The sequence below is a fragment of the Spea bombifrons genome, chromosome 9 (assembly GCF_027358695.1).
Source record: "Spea bombifrons isolate aSpeBom1 chromosome 9, aSpeBom1.2.pri, whole genome shotgun sequence".
Taxonomy (NCBI): domain Eukaryota; kingdom Metazoa; phylum Chordata; class Amphibia; order Anura; family Pelobatidae; genus Spea; species Spea bombifrons.
Window position 1 is genome coordinate 16,314,493 of NC_071095.1, and position 21,625 is coordinate 16,336,117.

General features: G+C 53.6%; 2 protein-coding genes across 2 annotated transcripts in view; one reads left to right on the forward strand and one right to left on the reverse strand.

Annotated features, from left to right (window-relative positions):
* Positions 1–16,392, forward strand: part of RUSC1 (RUN and SH3 domain containing 1) — a 28,439-nt gene extending 12,047 nt beyond the window's left edge. The window contains exons 9-10 of the mRNA XM_053474335.1: positions 6,232–6,363; positions 15,908–16,392. Of these exons, the coding sequence (XP_053330310.1) occupies positions 6,232–6,363; positions 15,908–16,157 (382 nt within the window). The 3' untranslated portion in view covers positions 16,158–16,392. The remainder of the gene's footprint in view (positions 1–6,231; positions 6,364–15,907) is intronic.
* A 2,763-nt stretch (positions 16,393–19,155) lies between these two features.
* Positions 19,156–21,625, reverse strand: part of ASH1L (ASH1 like histone lysine methyltransferase) — a 39,505-nt gene continuing 37,035 nt past the window's right edge. Inside the window, exons 20-28 of the mRNA XM_053474569.1 lie at positions 21,331–21,579; positions 20,961–21,047; positions 20,748–20,838; positions 20,505–20,643; positions 20,206–20,378; positions 19,956–20,122; positions 19,833–19,873; positions 19,460–19,740; positions 19,156–19,281 (exon numbers count right to left, since the gene is read on the reverse strand). Coding sequence (XP_053330544.1) covers positions 19,190–19,281; positions 19,460–19,740; positions 19,833–19,873; positions 19,956–20,122; positions 20,206–20,378; positions 20,505–20,643; positions 20,748–20,838; positions 20,961–21,047; positions 21,331–21,579 — 1,320 coding nt within the window. The 3' untranslated portion in view covers positions 19,156–19,189. The remainder of the gene's footprint in view (positions 19,282–19,459; positions 19,741–19,832; positions 19,874–19,955; positions 20,123–20,205; positions 20,379–20,504; positions 20,644–20,747; positions 20,839–20,960; positions 21,048–21,330; positions 21,580–21,625) is intronic.

Below are 21,625 nucleotides of genomic sequence, written 5' to 3' on the forward strand. Positions count from 1 at the left end.
AACGCTATGGAGAGAGAGGGAAATGGAACGCTATGGAGAGAGAGGGAAATGGAACGCTATGGAGAGAGGGAAATGGAACGCTATGGAGAGAGGGAAATGGAAAGCTATGGAGAGAGAGGGAAATGGAACGCTATGGAGAGAGAGGGAAATGGAACGCTATGGAGAGAGAGGGAAATGGAACGCTATGGAGAGAGGGAAATGGAACGCTATGGAGAGAGAGGGAAACGGAACGCTATGGAGAGAGAGGGAAATGGAACGCTATGGAGAGAGAGGGAAATGGAACGCTATGGAGAGAGAGGGAAATGGAACGCTATGGAGAGAGGGAAATGGAACGCTATGGAGAGAGGGAAATGGAAAGCTATGGAGAGAGAGGGAAATGGAACGCTATGGAGAGAGAGGGAAATGGAACGCTATGGAGAGAGAGGGAAATGGAACGCTATGGAGAGAGGGAAATGGAACGCTATGGAGAGAGAGGGAAATGGAAAGCTATGGAGAGAGAGGGAAATGGAACGCTATGGAGAGAGAGGGAAATGGAACGCTATGGAGAGAGAGGGAAATGGAACGCTATGGAGAGAGAGGGAAATGGAAAGCTATGGAGAGAGGGAAATGGAACGCTATGGAGAGAGGGAAATGGAAAGCTATGGAGAGAGAGGGAAATGGAACGCTATGGAGAGAGAGGGAAATGGAACGCTATGGAGAGAGAGGGAAATGGAACGCTATGGAGAGAGGGAAATGGAACGCTATGGAGAGAGAGGGAAATGGAAAGCTATGGAGAGAGAGGGAAATGGAACGCTATGGAGAGAGAGGGAAATGGAACGCTATGGAGAGAGAGGGAAATGGAACGCTATGGAGAGAGAGGGAAATGGAAAGCTATGGAGAGAGAGGGAAATGGAACGCTATGGAGAGAGAGGGAAACGGAACGCTATGGAGAGAGAGGGAAACGGAACGCTATGGAGAGAGGGAAATGGAACGCTATGGAGAGAGAGGGAAATGGAACGCTATGGAGAGAGAGGGAAATGGAACGCTATGGAGAGAGAGGGAAAAGGAACGCTATGGAGAGAGAGGGAAAAGGAACGCTATGGAGAGAGAGGGAAAAGGAACGCTATGGAGAGAGAGGGAAATGGAACGCTATGGAGAGAGAGGGAAATGGAACGCTATGGAGAGAGAGGGAAATGGAACGCTATGGAGAGAGGGAAATGGAACGCTATGGAGAAAGAGGGAAATGGAACGCTATGGGGAGAGAGGGAAATGGAACGCTATGGGGAGAGAGGGAAATGGAACGCTATGGAGAGAGGGAAATGGAACGCTATGGAGAGAGAGGGAAATGGAACGCTATGGGGAGAGAGGGAAATGGAACGCTATGGGGAGAGAGGGAAATGGAACGCTATGGAGAGAGAGGGAAATGGAACGCTATGGAGAGAGGGAAATGGAACGCTATGGAGAGAGAGGGAAATGGAACGCTATGGAGAGAGAGGGAAATGGAACGCTATGGAGAGAGAGGGAAATGGAACGCTATGGAGAGAGAGGGAAATGGAACGCTATGGAGAGAGAGGGAAATGGAACGCTATGGAGAGAGAGGGAAATGGAACGCTATGGAGAGAGAGGGAAATGGAACGGTATGGAGAGAGAGGGAAATGGAACGCTATGGAGAGAGAGGGAAATGGAACGCTATGGAGAGAGGGAAATGGAAAGCTATGGAGAGAGAGGGAAATGGAACGCTATGGAGAGAGAGGGAAATGGAAAGCTATGGAGAGAGAGGGAAATGGAACGCTATGGAGAGAGAGGGAAATGGAACGCTATGGAGAGAGAGGGAAATGGAACGCTATGGAGAGAGAGGGAAATGGAACGCTATGGAGAGAGAGGGAAATGGAACGCTATGGAGAGAGGGAAATGGAACGCTATGGAGAGAGAGGGAAATGGAACGCTATGGAGAGAGAGGGAAATGGAACGCTATGGAGAGAGAGGGAAATGGAACGCTATGGAGAGAGAGGGAAATGGAACGCTATGGAGAGAGAGGGAAATGGAACGCTATGGAGAGAGAGGGAAATGGAACGCTATGGAGAGAGAGGGAAATGGAACGCTATGGAGAGAGAGGGAAATGGAACGGTATGGAGAGAGAGGGAAAAGGAACGCTATGGAGAGAGAGGGAAATGGAACGCTATGGAGAGAGGGAAATGGAAAGCTATGGAGAGAGAGGGAAATGGAACGCTATGGAGAGAGAGGGAAATGGAACGCTATGGAGAGAGAGGGAAATGGAACGCTATGGAGAGAGAGGGAACTGGAACGCTATGGAGAGAGGGAAATGGAACGCTATGGAGAGAGAGGGAAATGGAACGCTATGGAGAGAGAGGGAAATGGAAAGCTATGGAGAGAGAGGGAAATGGAACGCTATGGAGAGAGAGGGAAATGGAACGCTATGGAGAGAGGGAAATGGAACGCTATGGAGAGAGAGGGAAATGGAACGCTATGGAGAGAGAGGGAAATGGAAAGCTATGGAGAGAGAGGGAAATGGAACGCTATGGAGAGAGAGGGAAATGGAACGCTATGGAGAGAGAGGGAAATGGAACGCTATGGAGAGAGGGAAATGGAAAGCTATGGAGAGAGAGGGAAATGGAACGCTATGGAGAGAGAGGGAAATGGAACGCTATGGAGAGAGAGGGAAATGGAACGCTATGGAGAGAGGGAAACGGAACGCTATGGAGAGAGAGGGAAACGGAACGCTATGGAGAGAGAGGGAAATGGAACGCTATGGAGAGAGAGGGAAATGGAACGCTATGGAGAGAGAGGGAAATGGAACGCTATGGAGAGAGGGAAATGGAACGCTATGGAGAGAGGGAAATGGAAAGCTATGGAGAGAGAGGGAAATGGAACGCTATGGAGAGAGAGGGAAATGGAACGCTATGGAGAGAGAGGGAAATGGAACGCTATGGAGAGAGGGAAATGGAACGCTATGGAGAGAGAGGGAAATGGAAAGCTATGGAGAGAGAGGGAAATGGAACGCTATGGAGAGAGAGGGAAATGGAACGCTATGGAGAGAGAGGGAAATGGAACGCTATGGAGAGAGAGGGAAATGGAAAGCTATGGAGAGAGGGAAATGGAACGCTATGGAGAGAGGGAAATGGAAAGCTATGGAGAGAGAGGGAAATGGAACGCTATGGAGAGAGAGGGAAATGGAACGCTATGGAGAGAGAGGGAAATGGAACGCTATGGAGAGAGGGAAATGGAACGCTATGGAGAGAGAGGGAAATGGAAAGCTATGGAGAGAGAGGGAAATGGAACGCTATGGAGAGAGAGGGAAATGGAACGCTATGGAGAGAGAGGGAAATGGAACGCTATGGAGAGAGAGGGAAATGGAAAGCTATGGAGAGAGAGGGAAACGGAACGCTATGGAGAGAGAGGGAAACGGAACGCTATGGAGAGAGAGGGAAATGGAACGCTATGGAGAGAGGGAAATGGAACGCTATGGAGAGAGAGGGAAATGGAACGCTATGGAGAGAGAGGGAAATGGAACGCTATGGAGAGAGAGGGAAAAGGAACGCTATGGAGAGAGAGGGAAAAGGAACGCTATGGAGAGAGAGGGAAAAGGAACGCTATGGAGAGAGAGGGAAATGGAACGCTATGGAGAGAGAGGGAAATGGAACGCTATGGAGAGAGGGAAATGGAACGCTATGGAGAGAGAGGGAAATGGAACGCTATGGAGAGAGGGAAATGGAACGCTATGGAGAAAGAGGGAAATGGAACGCTATGGGGAGAGAGGGAAATGGAACGCTATGGGGAGAGAGGGAAATGGAACGCTATGGAGAGAGGGAAATGGAACGCTATGGAGAGAGAGGGAAATGGAACGCTATGGGGAGAGAGGGAAATGGAACGCTATGGGGAGAGAGGGAAATGGAACGCTATGGAGAGAGAGGGAAATGGAACGCTATGGAGAGGGAAATGGAACGCTATGGAGAGAGAGGGAAACGGAACGCTATGGAGAGAGAGGGAAACGGAACGCTATGGAGAGAGAGGGAAACGGAACGCTATGGAGAGAGAGGGAAATGGAACGCTATGGAGAGAGAGGGAAATGGAACGCTATGGAGAGAGAGGGAAATGGAACGCTATGGAGAGAGGGAAATGGAAAGCTATGGGGAGAGAGGGAAATGGAACGCTATGGAGAGAGGGAAATGGAACGCTATGGAGAGAGAGGGAAATGGAACGCTATGGAGAGAGGGAAATGGAACGCTATGGAGAGAGAGGGAAATGGAACGCTATGGAGAGAGGGAAACGGAAAGCTATGGAGAGAGAGGGAAATGGAACGCTATGGAGAGAGAGGGAAATGGAACGCTATGGAGAGAGGGAAATGGAACGCTATGGAGAGAGAGGGAAATGGAACGCTATGGAGAGAGAGGGAACTGGAAAGCTATGGAGAGAGAGGGAAATGGAACGCTATGGAGAGAGAGGGAAATGGAACGCTATGGAGAGAGAGGGAAACGGAACGCTATGGAGAGAGAGGGAAACGGAACGCTATGGAGAGAGAGGGAAATGGAACGCTATGGAGAGAGAGGGAAATGGAACGCTATGGAGAGAGAGGGAAATGGAACGCTATGGAGAGAGAGGGAAATGGAACGCTATGGAGAGAGAGGGAAATGGAACGCTATGGAGAGAGAGGGAAATGGAACGCTATGGAGAGAGAGGGAAATGGAACGCTATGGAGAGAGGGAAATGGAACGCTATGGAGAGAGAGGGAACTGGAACGCTATGGAGAGAGGGAAATGGAACGCTATGGAGAGAGAGGGAAATGGAACGCTATGGAGAGAGGGAAATGGAAAGCTATGGAGAGAGGGAAATGGAAAGCTATGGAGAGAGAGGGAAATGGAACGCTATGGAGAGAGAGGGAAATGGAACGCTATGGAGAGAGGGAAATGGAACGCTATGGAGAGAGAGGGAAATGGAACGCTATGGAGAGAGAGGGAAATGGAACGCTATGGAGAGAGAGGGAACTGCAACGCTATGGAGAGAGGGAAATGGAACGCTATGGAGAGAGAGGGAAATGGAACGCTATGGAGAGAGAGGGAAATGGAACGCTATGGAGAGAGAGGGAAATGGAACGCTATGGAGAGAGAGGGAAATGGAACGCTATGGAGAGAGAGGGAAATGGAACGCTATGGAGAGAGGGAAATGGAAAAATATTGGGAGAGAGGGAAATGGAACGCTATGGAGAGAGAGGGAAATGGAACGCTATGGAGAGAGAGGGAAATGGAATGCTATGGAGAGAGAGGGAAATGGAACGCTATGGGGAGAGGGAAATGGAACGCTATGGAGAGAGGGAAATGGAACGCTATGGAGAGAGGGAAATGGAACGCTATGGAGAGAGAGGGAACTGGAATGCTATGGAGAGAGGGAAATGGAATGCTATGGAGAGAGAGGGAAATGGAACGCTATGGAGAGAGAGGGAAATGGAACGCTATGGGGAGAGGGAAATGGAACGCTATGGGGAGAGGGAAATGGAACGCTATGGAGAGAGGGAAATGGAACGCTATGGAGAGAGGGAAATGGAACGCTATGGAGAGAGAGGGAAATGGAAAGCTATGGAGAGAGAGGGAAATGGAACGCTATGGAGAGAGAGGGAAATGGAACGCTATGGAGAGAGAGGGAAATGGAAAGCTATGGAGAGAGAGGGAAATGGAACGCTATGGAGAGAGAGGGAAATGGAAAGCTATGGAGAGAGAGGGAAATGGAACGCTATGGAGAGAGAGGGAAATGGAACGCTATGGAGAGAGAGGGAAATGGAACGCTATGGAGAGAGGGAAATGGAACGCTATGGAGAGAGAGGGAAATGGAACGCTATGGAGAGAGAGGGAAATGGAACGCTATGGAGAGAGGGAAATGGAATGCTATGGAGAGAGAGGGAAACGGAACGCTATGGAGAGAGAGGGAAATGGAACGCTATGGAGAGAGAGGGAAACGGAACGCTATGGAGAGAGAGGGAAATGGAACGCTATGGAGAGAGAGGGAAATGGAACGCTATGGAGAGAGAGGGAAATGGAACGCTATGGAGAGAGAGGGAACTGCAACGCTATGGAGAGAGAGGGAAATGGAACGCTATGGAGAGAGAGGGAAATGGAACGCTATGGAGAGAGAGGGAGAGGTCGCTTCGCATGGACAGGCATCACATGTAGTTTACGGGAGGAAGGGAGAGCGCTGCGGTTACCGCTAACTCATGTCTCTGTCACCCGCTCTCCGCTGCAGGCGACCGTCCGCTTGGCTGACCCCCGGCATGAGTGTCGTGGAGCGCATCGGGAAGCCTCCGCTCGCCAGGACAAACACCGGCCTCCCGCAGGACACCGACAGCCAACAGCCGCACACTCCCCACCATCAAAGGTATAACCAACAGAGCGCACACTCCCCACCATCAAAGGTATAACCAACAGAGCGCACACTCCCCACCATCAAACGTATAACCAACAGAGCGCACACTCCCCCCCATCAAACGTATAACCAACAGAGCGCACACTCCCCCCCATCAAACGTATAACCAACAGAGCGCACACTCCCCCCCATCAAACGTATAACCAAGAGCGCACACTCCCCACCATCAAAGGTATAACCAACAGAGCGCACACTCCCCACCATCAAAGGTATAACCAACAGAGCGCACACTCCCCACCATCAAACGTATAACCAACAGAGCGCACACTCCCCGCCATCAAACGTATAACCAACAAAGCGCACACTCCCCCCCATCAAACGTATAACCAACAGAGCGCACACTCCCCACCATCAAACGTATAACCAACAGAGCGCACACTCCACCCCATCAAACGTATAACCAACAGAGCGCACACTCCCCACCATCAAACGTATAACCAACAGAGCGCACACTCCCCACCATCAAACGTATAACCAACAGAGCGCACACTCCCCACCATCAAACGTATAACCAACAGAGCGCACACTCCCCCCCATCAAACGTATAACCAACAGAGCGCACACTCCCCGCCATCAAACGTATAACCAACAGAGCGCACACTCCCCCCCCATCAAACGTATAACCAACAGAGCGCACACTCCCCCCCATCAAACGTATAACCAACAGAGCGCACACCCCCCCGCCATCAAACGTATAACCAACAGAGCGCACACCCCCCCGCCATCAAACGTATAACCAACAGAGCGCACACTCCCCGCCATCAAACGTATAACCAACAGAGCGCACACTCCCCCCCCATCAAACGTATAACCAACAGAGCGCACACTCCCCACCAAACGTATAACCAACAGAGCGCACACTCCCCGCCATCAAACGTATAACCAACAGAGTGCACACTGCCCCCCCATCAAACGTATAACCAACAGAGCGCACACTCCCCGCCATCAAACGTATAACCAACAGAGCGCACACTCCCCACCATCAAACGTATAACCAACAGAGCGCACACTCCCCACCATCAAACGTATAACCAACAGAGCGCACACTCCCCACCATCAAACGTATAACCAACAGAGCGCACACTCCCCCCCCATCAAACGTATAACCAACAGAGTGCACACTCCCCCCCCATCAAACGTATAACCAACAGAGCGCACACTCCCCCCCCATCAAACGTATAACCAAGAGCGCACACCCCCCCCCCATCAAACGTATAACCAACAGAGCGCACACTCCCCGCCATCAAACGTATAACCAACAGAGCGCACACTCCCCGCCATCAAACGTATAACCAACAGAGCGCACACTCCCCCCCATCAAACGTATAACCAACAGAGCGCACACTCCCCCCCCATCAAACGTATAACCAACAGAGCGCACACTCCCCACCATCAAACGTATAACCAACAGAGCGCACACTCCCCCCCATCAAACGTATAACCAACAGAGCGCACACTCCCCGCCATCAAACGTATAACCAACAGAGCGCACACTCCCCCCCCATCAAACGTATAACCAACAGAGCGCACACTCCCCCCCATCAAACGTATAACCAACAGAGCGCACACCCCCCCGCCATCAAACGTATAACCAACAGAGCGCACACCCCCCCGCCATCAAACGTATAACCAACAGAGCGCACACTCCCCGCCATCAAACGTATAACCAACAGAGCGCACACTCCCCCCCCATCAAACGTATAACCAACAGAGCGCACACTCCCCACCAAACGTATAACCAACAGAGCGCACACTCCCCGCCATCAAACGTATAACCAACAGAGTGCACACTGCCCCCCCATCAAACGTATAACCAACAGAGCGCACACTCCCCGCCATCAAACGTATAACCAACAGAGCGCACACTCCCCACCATCAAACGTATAACCAACAGAGCGCACACTCCCCCCCCATCAAACGTATAACCAACAGAGCGCACACTCCCCACCATCAAACGTATAACCAACAGAGCGCACACTCCCCACCATCAAACGTATAACCAACAGAGCGCACACTCCCCCCCCATCAAACGTATAACCAACAGAGCGCACACTCCCCACCATCAAACGTATAACCAACAGAGCGCACACTCCCCACCATCAAACGTATAACCAACAGAGCGCACACTCCCCGCCATCAAACGTATAACCAACAGAGCGCACACCCCCCCGCCATCAAACGTATAACCAACAGAGCGCACACCCCCCCGCCATCAAAAGTATAACCAACAGAGCGCACACTCCCCACAATCAAACGTATAACCAACAGAGCGCACACTCCCCGCCATCAAACGTATAACCAACAGAGCGCACACTCCCCGTCATCAAACGTATAACCAACAGAGCGCACACTCCCCCCCATCAAACGTATAACCAACAGAGCGCACACTCCCCGCCATCAAACGTATAACCAACAGAGCGCACACTCCCCGCCATCAAACGTATAACCAACAGAGCGCACACTCCCCGCCATCAAACGTATAACCAACAGAGCGCACACTCCCCACCATCAAACGTATAACCAACAGAGCGCACACTCCCCACCATCAAACGTATAACCAACAGAGCGCACACTCCCCACCATCAAACGTATAACCAACAGAGCGCACACTCCCCACCATCAAACGTATAACCAACAGAGCGCACACTCCCCACCATCAAACGTATAACCAACAGAGCGCACACTCCCCACCATCAAACGTATAACCAACAGAGCGCACACTCCCCACCATCAAACGTATAACCAACAGAGCGCACACTCCCCCCCCATCAAACGTATAACCAACAGAGCGCACACTCCCCCGCCATCAAACGTATAACCAACAGAGCGCACACTCCCCGCCATCAAACGTATAACCAACAGAGCGCACACTCCCCGCCATCAAACGTATAACCAACAGAGCGCACACTCCCCACCATCAAAGGTATAACCAACAGAGCGCACACTCCCCGCCATCAAACGTATAACCAACAGAGCGCACACTCCCCCCCCATCAAACGTATAACCAACAGAGCGCACACTCCCCACCATCAAACGTATAACCAACAGAGCGCACACTCCCCCCCCATCAAACGTATAACCAACAGAGCGCACACTCCCCCCCCATCAAACGTATAACCAACAGAGCGCACACTCCCCACCATCAAACGTATAACCAACAGAGCGCACACTCCCCACCATCAAACGTATAACCAACAGAGCGCACACTCCCCGCCATCAAACGTATAACCAACAGAGCGCACACTCCCCGCCATCAAACGTATAACCAACAGAGCGCACACTCCCCCCCATCAAACGTATAACCAACAGAGCGCACACTCCCCCCCCATCAAACGTATAACCAAGAGCGCACACTCCCCACCATCAAAGGTATAACCAACAGAGCGCACACTCCCCGCCATCAAACGTATAACCAACAGAGTGCACACTGCCCCCCCATCAAAGGTATAACCAACAGAGCGCACACTCCCCACCATCAAACGTATAACCAACAGAGCGCACACTCCCCCCCCATCAAACGTATAACCAAGAGCGCACACTCCCCACCATCAAAGGTATAACCAACAGAGCGCACACTCCCCGCCATCAAACGTATAACCAACAGAGCGCACACTCCCCACCATCAAACGTATAACCAACAGAGCGCACACTCCCCACCATCAAAGGTATAACCAACAGAGCGCACACTCCCCACCATCAAACGTATAACCAACAGAGCGCACACCCCCCCGCCATCAAAAGTATAACCAACAGAGCGCACACTCCCCACCATCAAACGTATAACCAACAGAGCGCACACTCCCCCCCCATCAAACGTATAACCAACAGAGCGCACACTCCCCACCATCAAACGTATAACCAACAGAGCGCACACTCCCCACCATCAAACGTATAACCAACAGAGCGCACACTCCCCACCATCAAACGTATAACCAACAGAGCGCACACTCCCCACCATCAAACGTATAACCAACAGAGCGCACACTCCCCGCCATCAAACGTATAACCAACAGAGCGCACACTCCCCACCATCAAACGTATAACCAACAGAGCGCACACTCCCCACCATCAAACGTATAACCAACAGAGCGCACACTCCCCACCATCAAACGTATAACCAACAGAGCGCACACTCCCCACCATCAAACGTATAACCAACAGAGCGCACACTCCCCCCCCATCAAACGTATAACCAACAGAGCGCACACTCCCCACCATCAAACGTATAACCAACAGAGCGCACACTCCCCACCATCAAACGTATAACCAACAGAGCGCACACTCCCCGCCATCAAACGTATAACCAACAGAGCGCACACCCCCCCGCCATCAAACGTATAACCAACAGAGCGCACACCCCCCCGCCATCAAAAGTATAACCAACAGAGCGCACACTCCCCACAATCAAACGTATAACCAACAGAGCGCACACTCCCCGCCATCAAACGTATAACCAACAGAGCGCACACTCCCCGTCATCAAACGTATAACCAACAGAGCGCACACTCCCCCCCATCAAACGTATAACCAACAGAGCGCACACTCCCCGCCATCAAACGTATAACCAACAGAGCGCACACTCCCCGCCATCAAACGTATAACCAACAGAGCGCACACTCCCCGCCATCAAACGTATAACCAACAGAGCGCACACTCCCCACCATCAAACGTATAACCAACAGAGCGCACACTCCCCACCATCAAACGTATAACCAACAGAGCGCACACTCCCCACCATCAAACGTATAACCAACAGAGCGCACACTCCCCACCATCAAACGTATAACCAACAGAGCGCACACTCCCCACCATCAAACGTATAACCAACAGAGCGCACACTCCCCACCATCAAACGTATAACCAACAGAGCGCACACTCCCCACCATCAAACGTATAACCAACAGAGCGCACACTCCCCCCCCATCAAACGTATAACCAACAGAGCGCACACTCCCCACCATCAAACGTATAACCAACAGAGCGCACACTCCCCACCATCAAACGTATAACCAACAGAGCGCACACTCCCCACCATCAAACGTATAACCAACAGAGCGCACACTCCCCGCCATCAAACGTATAACCAACAGAGCGCACACTCCCCGCCATCAAACGTATAACCAACAGAGCGCACACTCCCCCCCATCAAACGTATAACCAACAGAGCGCACACTCCCCCCCCATCAAACGTATAACCAAGAGCGCACACTCCCCACCATCAAAGGTATAACCAACAGAGCGCACACTCCCCGCCATCAAACGTATAACCAACAGAGTGCACACTGCCCCCCCATCAAAGGTATAACCAACAGAGCGCACACTCCCCACCATCAAACGTATAACCAACAGAGCGCACACTCCCCCCCCATCAAACGTATAACCAAGAGCGCACACTCCCCACCATCAAAGGTATAACCAACAGAGCGCACACTCCCCGCCATCAAACGTATAACCAACAGAGCGCACACTCCCCACCATCAAACGTATAACCAACAGAGCGCACACTCCCCACCATCAAAGGTATAACCAACAGAGCGCACACTCCCCACCATCAAACGTATAACCAACAGAGCGCACACCCCCCCGCCATCAAAAGTATAACCAACAGAGCGCACACTCCCCACCATCAAACGTATAACCAACAGAGCGCACACTCCCCCCCCATCAAACGTATAACCAACAGAGCGCACACTCCCCACCATCAAACGTATAACCAACAGAGCGCACACTCCCCACCATCAAACGTATAACCAACAGAGCGCACACTCCCCACCATCAAACGTATAACCAACAGAGCGCACACTCCCCACCATCAAACGTATAACCAACAGAGCGCACACTCCCCGCCATCAAACGTATAACCAACAGAGCGCACACTCCCCACCATCAAACGTATAACCAACAGAGCGCACACTCCCCACCATCAAACGTATAACCAACAGAGCGCACACCCCCCCGCCATCAAACGTATAACCAACAGAGCGCACACTCCCCCCCCATCAAACGTATAACCAACAGAGCGCACACTCCCCACCATCAAAGGTATAACCAACAGAGCGCACACTCCCCACCATCAAACGTATAACCAACAGAGCGCACACTCCCCCCCATCAAACGTATAACCAACAGAGCGCACACTCCCCACCATCAAACGTATAACCAACAGAGCGCACACTCCCCACCATCAAACGTATAACCAACAGAGCGCACACTCCCCACCATCAAACGTATAACCAACAGAGCGCACACTCCCCACCATCAAACGTATAACCAACAGAGCGCACACTCCCCACCATCAAACGTATAACCAACAGAGCGCACACTCCCCACCATCAAACGTATAACCAACAGAGCGCACACTCCCCACCATCAAACGTATAACCAACAGAGCGCACACTCCCCACCATCAAACGTATAACCAACAGAGCGCACACTCCCCACCATCAAACGTATAACCAACAGAGCGCACACTCCCCCCCCATCAAACGTATAACCAACAGAGCGCACACTCCCCACCATCAAAGGTATAACCAACAGAGCGCACACTCCCCACCATCAAACGTATAACCAACAGAGCGCACACTCCCCACCATCAAACGTATAACCAACAGAGCGCACACTCCCCACCATCAAACGTATAACCAACAGAGCGCACACTCCCCGCCATCAAACGTATAACCAACAGAGCGCACACTCCCCGCCATCAAACGTATAACCAACAGAGCGCACACTCCCCCCCATCAAACGTATAACCAACAGAGCGCACACTCCCCGCCATCAAACGTATAACCAACAGAGCGCACACTCCCCGCCATCAAACGTATAACCAACAGAGCGCACACTCCCCCCCATCAAACGTATAACCAACAGAGCGCACACTCCCCCCCCATCAAACGTATAACCAAGAGCGCACACTCCCCACCATCAAAGGTATAACCAACAGAGCGCACACTCCCCACCATCAAACGTATAACCAACAGAGTGCACACTGCCCCCCCATCAAAGGTATAACCAACAGAGCGCACACTCCCCACCATCAAACGTATAACCAACAGAGCGCACACTCCCCCCCCATCAAACGTATAACCAACAGAGCGCACACTCCCCACCATCAAACGTATAACCAACAGAGCGCACACTCCCCACCATCAAACGTATAACCAACAGAGCGCACACTCCCCACCATCAAACGTATAACCAACAGAGCGCACACTCCCCACCATCAAAGGTATAACCAACAGAGCGCACACTCCCCGCCATCAAACGTATAACCAACAGAGCGCACACTCCCCACCATCAAACGTATAACCAACAGAGCGCACACTCCCCACCATCAAACGTATAACCAACAGAGCGCACACTCCCCCCCCATCAAACGTATAACCAACAGAGCGCACACTCCCCACCATCAAACGTATAACCAACAGAGCGCACACTCCCCACCATCAAACGTATAACCAACAGAGCGCACACTCCCCACCATCAAACGTATAACCAACAGAGCGCACACTCCCCACCATCAAACGTATAACCAACAGAGCGCACACTCCCCACCATCAAACGTATAACCAACAGAGCGCACACCGCCCACCATCAAACGTATAACCAACAGAGCGCACACTCCCCCCCATCAAACGTATAACCAACAGAGCGCACACTCCCCACCATCAAACGTATAACCAACAGAGCGCACACTCCCCACCATCAAACGTATAACCAACAGAGCGCACACTCCCCCCCATCAAACGTATAACCAACAGAGCGCACACTCCCCACCATCAAACGTATAACCAACAGAGCGCACACTCCCCCCCATCAAACGTATAACCAACAGAGCGCACACCCCCCCCCCATCAAACGTATAACCAACAGAGCGCACATTCCCCACCATCAAAGGTATAACCAACAGAGCGCACACTCCCCACCATCAAACGTATAACCAACAGAGCGCACACTCCCCCCCATCAAACGTATAACCAACAGAGCGCACACTCCCCCCCCATCAAACGTATAACCAAGAGCGCACACTCCCCACCATCAAAGGTATAACCAACAGAGCGCACACTCCCCGCCATCAAACGTATAACCAACAGAGTGCACACTGCCCCCCCATCAAAGGTATAACCAACAGAGCGCACACTCCCCACCATCAAACGTATAACCAACAGAGCGCACACTCCCCCCCCATCAAACGTATAACCAACAGAGCGCACACTCCCCACCATCAAACGTATAACCAACAGAGCGCACACTCCCCACCATCAAACGTATAACCAACAGAGCGCACACTCCCCACCATCAAACGTATAACCAACAGAGCGCACACTCCCCACCATCAAACGTATAACCAACAGAGCGCACACTCCCCGCCATCAAACGTATAACCAACAGAGCGCACACTCCCCACCATCAAACGTATAACCAACAGAGCGCACACTCCCCCCCATCAAACGTATAACCAACAGAGCGCACACTCCCCACCATCAAAGGTATAACCAACAGAGCGCACACTCCCCGCCATCAAACGTATAACCAACAGAGCGCACACTCCCCCCCATCAAAGGTATAACCAACAGAGCGCACACTCCCCACCATCAAACGTATAACCAACAGAGCGCACACTCCCCACCATCAAACGTATAACCAACAGAGCGCACACTCCCCACCATCAAACGTATAACCAACAGAGCGCACACTCCCCGCCATCAAACGTATAACCAACAGAGCGCACACTCCCCACCATCAAACGTATAACCAACAGAGCGCACACTCCCCCCCATCAAACGTATAACCAACAGAGCGCACACTCCCCACCATCAAAGGTATAACCAACAGAGCGCACACTCCCCACCATCAAACGTATAACCAACAGAGCGCACACTCCCCACCATCAAAGGTATAACCAACAGAGCGCACACTCCCCGCCATCAAACGTATAACCAACAGAGTGCACACTGCCCCCCCATCAAACGTATAACCAACAGAGCGCACACTCCCCACCAAGTCTCTACCAATGCGGTGTGATCTCTTTTTTTCCTATCCGCGTGGTCTCTATGAGCTCTGTATGGTCTCTTTTCTATCTGCGGGTCTCTATGAGCTCCGCGTGGTCTCTATGAGCTCCGTGTGGTCTCTATGAGCTCTGTACTTTAATCGGCAAGCTGTCTGTGATCTCTGTGTGATCTGATGCCATCCGTGGGTCTCTGTGATCTCTGTCTCTATCCGTGGGTCTCTGTGATCTCTTTGTGGTCTCTGTCTCTATCCGTGGGTCTCTGTGATCTCTTTGTGGTCTCTGTCTCTATCTGTGGGTCTCTGTGATCTCTTTGTGGTCTCTGTTTCCATCCGTGGGTCTCTGTGATCTCTTTGTGATCTCTGTCTCTATCCGTGGGTCTCTGTGATCTCTGTCTCTATCCGTGGGTCTCTGTGATCTCTTTGTGGTCTCTGTGATCTCTTTGCGGTCTCTGTGTGATCTCCGTGTGGTCTCTGTTTGCTTCCGCAGGTCTCTCCGCGCTCTGTGCGATCACGTTGGCTCAGGCGAGGCTGAGCTTCCGGAAGGGCGATGTTCTGCAGCTGCTGAGCACGGTGGACGACGATTGGATTCGCTGCCGCCGCGGACGGAGCGCCGGCCTCGTTCCCGTGGGATACACGTCACTCATCCTGACGCCCGCCGTGTTAGACAAACACCAAGAGGACGCGGAATAGCCCCTCGCCCTAATACCATCCAACGCTCGCCCTGCCCCTCGCCCTAATACCACGGGACGCTTACGCCATCATCTGCTAGCCGAGCCCACACGGCTGAACAGAGCCCCTATGCCTTTAGGTGTACGTTTATATATATATACATAGGTGCTATAAGGTGTCGCACCTGCGCATGCACGCGTGGTATCGTGTCCTGTACGTGGCGGTATGTGGCAGAGCCTTTCGCACATGACGTGATCGTATGGTACCTGTACTCTGTATGTAACATTAAAGAGAAACGGCCAACGCTCTCGTGTCCTGTTTAACGGGGGCGTCCGAAGGGTCCCGGCGGCTACAAAGCAACCTGGAAGAAAGCGGCCGGAAGGCAGAAAGAACGGCACGGAGGGGTCTGTAGGAAAAGAGGAATCTTTCCGTTTAATACCAGCGCCTCGGTCACCGAGTACATCCAATGCTCACATCGGTAATACATCATTTACAGAGAGGAACATGACAACGGCGTGCGTGCGCGGCTCCACACGTTAGCAGCAGAAAGGGCTCCGCTCCTCCGCGCTCTAGTGCTTCTAGTGTTTTAAAAACCTCAGCATAAATGTTCTTTCCAATGATATTAAAAAAAAAAAATCAGCCCCCCCCGCCCCCCCCCATCTCCAGAAAGAAATGACGACGTTTCTTCCCTTCCCGAATACGAATGAAACACAGGCGCACACAGAACATATAGAACTATATATAGAACTATAGGCAGATCTCTAGCGGGCCGCTCGCCTCACATCCACTGATTGTCGGAAGTAGTTCTTTACGCCTCTGGTGCCCTACCGTGATGGTAGCGGGCAGGTTGTCGGCCATTTTTAACGGCTCTTGTAGTGTTACACACGGTTTGCAAGAATTACATTTCCTTTATAAGCCTTTTTTGTGAAAAAAGTAAACGTCGGCGGCCGGCGGGGGCCGCTCGGAGTATCACATACTCGCCTCGCCGCCGCGCTTCCTTCTGCCGTAGGAAAAATAGTCAAAACATTGCTTTTAACAAAATACTGCTTCTTTTCTCCAAAGGATTTTATTTTAACCCTTTCCCTCCCCTCTCAAAAACAAGATGTGGCAAGTTATACCCCTCTGCAGACTGCTGCTGTCCGCAGGGGCCGGCAGAGGGAGGGTTAGCGGAATGACATGACAGCTAAAATACATCAGGACACTTGGGGGTCCGAGTGGGGACCCCCATAGAGCCGTATTGCTTCACACCAACGCGAATAGATCTCTGTGTATATATTATATATACGGATACTTGGCACGTTATTAAACAATCGCTAAAAAGCTTTCGTATTATCTGTAAGCCCTCGTGTCGGGATCTCACTCTCACTGCGATTACCGGGGTCATCGATATCGAGGGGAGGCATGGAGCCGCGTACCGTTCTTACGTTTCTCTTTAGTAATAACTGACCCCAGCGGAGTCTGACTGGGGGTAATGGGAGCTGATTCTGTGCAGTCCTCCCTGTGCCCTGCTCCAATCTCATACTGCGCCCCCTGCTGTATCAATCGGGAGCCTGCTACAAGTGCCATGTACTATTCCCCCACCCCCGATACTGTGACACGCGCTGCTCCCGTGACAATGCCCCCGACTCACTAATACTGCAACACGCGCTCCTCTTATGTTTCACCGACGCTGAGGAACGCGCCGGCCTCCGTGATAAAAGGTGTCGTTCCCTCTGCGTTCTCGCTCACAATGCTGACACGCGGGAGATGCTGTGAAATCTGCAAGTTACAGGGAACTTAACTTTTTAGTGGAGGGAGTTGTCAGAAAAGAGAACGGGAGCAGAGGGAAGGGCAGAGCGCGCGCCGGGGTCGGGAGGGAAGGGCAGAGCGCGCGCCGGGGTCGGGAGGGAAGGGCAGAGCGCGCGCCGGGGTCGGGAGGGAAGGGCAGAGCGCGCGCCGGAGTCTGGAGGGAAGGGCAAAGCATGTGCCGGGGTCGGGAGGGAAGGGCAGAGCGCGCGCCGGGGTCGGGAGGGAAGGGCAAAGCATGTGCCGGGGTCGGGAGGGAAGGGCAAAGCAAGGGCCGGGGTCGGGAGGGAAGGGCAAAGCAAGTGCCGGGGTCGGGAGGGAAGGGCAGAGCGCGCGCCGGGGTCGGGAGGGAAGGGCAGAGCGCGCGCCGGAGTCGGGAGGGAAGGGCAGAGCGCGCGCCGGAGTCGGGAGGGAAGGGCAGAGCGCGCGCCGGAGTCGGGAGGGAAGGGCAGAGCGCGCGCCAGAGTCGGGAGGGAAGGGCAGAGCGCGCGCCGGGGTCGGGAGGGAAGGGCAGAGCGCGCGCCAGAGTCGGGAGGGAAGGGCAGAGCGCGCGCCGGGGTCGGGAGGGAAGGGCAAAGCATGTGCCGGGGTCGGGAGGGAAGGGCAGAGCGCGCGCCGGGGTCGGGAGGGAAGGGCAAAGCATGTGCCGGGGTCGGGAGGGAAGGGCAGAGCGCGCGCCGGGGTTGGGAGGGAAGGGCAGAGCACGCTCGTCGGGTCGGCACACAGAGCAGAGCGGTCGCCGGGGTCGGGAGGGAAGGGCAGAGCGATCACCGGAGTCGGCGCGTAGAACAGATCGCTCGTTGGGGTCGGAGCGTAGAACAGAACGGTCGTCGGGGTCGACACACAGAGCAGAGCGCTCACCAGGGTCGGAGCGTAGAACAGAACGGTCGCCGGGGTCGGCACACAGAGCAGAGCGCTCGTCGGAGCGTAGAACAGAGCGCGCTCGCCAGGGTCGGAGCGTAGAACAGAGCGCTTGCCAGGGTCGGCACACAGAGAAGAGCGCTCGTCGGGGTCGGAGCGTAGAACAGAGCGCTCGCCAGGGTCGGAGCGTAGAACAGAGCGCTCGCCGGGGTCGGCCCCCAGAGCACACAGTAGAAGTGGATCCGCAGAGGGCAGTCATCGCTCAGGGGAGTTTCCTCTGGGAAGTGCCGGACACCCCCGCGAACCTCGCGAGTAATCCCCATCTTCACAGCGTGGGGAACGATAAGCCGCGTGATATATATATATATATAAGTGCTGCGGTGTGTACTCACAGACACACACAATTATACACTGTCCCGAGTCCACTCGCTTCTCCTCACACAGACGTCGCCTGTCACTTCCTGTAGACGCAGTCCGGCAGCGTGAGCGTGCGGCGGCGCAGTTTGCGGCACGGGCCCTCCTCCAGGAGATAAGTCACATCGATCGCTGAGAAAGGAGACGAGAAGATGACAATGAGAGCGCAGCTGGACACAGAACAGACCGCGCGGAACCTGGCTCTGCGTGTGACGGGGATACATTGGAGATGGGGGAATGCGCTGCTGCAGTGTCAGAGAACGGCGGCCCCTTCGGCGCGGAGCAGTCCCGCCGCGCTGCGGCTCCTCACCGTTTTTCCCCGGGAGTCTCTCCAGAAGTCGCAGTAAGATCCGGTTGAGCTTGTCTCTCTGCGCCTGCTGTCTCTCCTGAGGGCCACGCATTTGGGGAGGCAGCGAGCAGCTCTCTTCCGCTTGGGACTCAATCACCTCCAAAGCGGAGAGCTCTTGTTCAGCCTCCTCGGGGGCAGATACCTCCTCGTTAGGCAGCAGCTCGTCCATCAGGGGCTGGGGATCCTCCTCGGGGGGAAGGTCCCTTCGGGAAGGTTTGGGTTGCTCCGATTTCCATGAAGATCTACGTCGATTGTTGGAGGAGAAAGGAAAAGACGTGTTGGGTGACCTCTCGGCCGCGCAGAGCCAGCCAGCAGGGGTAAGACAGACACTCACCTGCCCCCGTTCCGCTTGTAGTTGTCGGGCACGTAGTGAGGCTGCAAAACGAAACAGGCGAAGGTCAGGGCCGGGCGCAGGTTAGAGGGAACATGGCCGTAAGCCGATCCGTGGGAATCTTACCGAGAAGTCCCTTTTTGGCGTCAGCTTCTTGGGGAAATGGTCGAAGGCATAGCTTTTGGTGCAGACGGGGAAGCGGTTGCGGTGGATTTTGTAGAAGAGGTGGGCAGATTTATCCAGGCGGTAATCACAGATATAAACGTCTTGTTCCTTCACCCCCTTCGGCCTCCCTGTAGAGAGAGAAAGGCATTGAACGCGGCGGCGGATGACGAGCCCCGTCGCCGGGCGCAGGCGGTAGGAAGCGCAGGCTCACCCTTGCAGTACGTGTACAGGTCCAGCACGCAGCAGGTGCCGACGACGGCCTCCAGGGGAATGATCTCGTACAGCGGCACCCGGAACAGCTCGTTGTGGTAAAAGCGGCGCGATGGCGAGTGGTGAGTCTCATGCGGCCGGAAGTAATGGTGACCAAACGCAAAGCGTTCGCCCCTGCGAGGGAGAGGAGTCAGTCAGTTCACCCTAAACATGCATGCCAGGAGACCCCGTGAACACGGAGGACACACGGGCCCCGCGCACACGGAGGACATGCGGGCCCCGCGCACACACACAACGTACTTCTCGTTCTTCCACAGCTTCTCGAGGCGGAAGATGTCCAGCTTCTCACGGTTGATGTGGTTCAGCAGCCTGTATGACTGACGCACCGGCAACCCGTCTGGAGTCCGCCGACTGTCCCGCATTAAATACACACAGTCACCTGGACAACAAGGATGCCAAGAACACGTGCTGTCTTACAAGACACGGGACATCCGCAACATGTAACCAGCTTCACACCAACGTACACGCAACACATGCACAAACCTTGACGCAGCAGAAGCTCATCTCGCAGAAGGCAGATGAAATAGATAAAACCCGGCTGTGCGTAATGAGGGCAAGGAATCATCGGGACCTCCTGCAAAACACAACGAGGGGTGAAACAATGGGGGCCTCACTGCGCATTATCAGGACTGGTCAGAGAATGTGGCTGTGTGAGTAAAGCTGTGAGTGTGAGTAAAGCTGTGAGTGTGAGCTCACCCTGTCCACGGGGCGCGGGTCACACAGCTCGCACAGATAGTGTTCCACGTCGGACGTCACACCCATGCAGTCACAATGCTGCCAAACCTGAAGGGCAACAAAAGAGGCTTCACGTCAGTGACACGTACCAAGAAAACAATGACATCACACCCCACAGCGCTGCAGCTGGCACAATACTCTGCAGCTCATGTTACCTCCTCCCCAATATCAGCCCCCAAGCCCCGCCCACCCTGTACCCCCAATATCAGCCCCCACATCACGCCCACCATGTAGCTCCGCCCCGATATCAGCCCCCACACTGGCAGGGTCTGTCCTTTGCTTGCCTGCTTTGTGGGGAATGTGTGCCAGGGGGGCCGCAGGAAGCCCTTACCATGCATTTCTCACACTGGATCATCAGTCCCTCGTCTTTATAGAGACCACAAACGCATCGAATGATATCGTCATCCTTCTCGTGGCCGCCATCTTTGTCGCAAAGAGACGCTTCGCTGCTGTCGGCCTCGCTGGCCGTCTCGCCGACGATCTCATCGATTTGCGCAGCAGCCTCGTGGCGCGCGTTATAATAAGCCTTTCGCAGTCTGCAGACATCTCTTCCAATTTCCGACTTCCTCCCGTGGTACTTCTGCGCCAATGAAAGCAGATCGTAAGACCCCCCGCCTCCGCAAAGC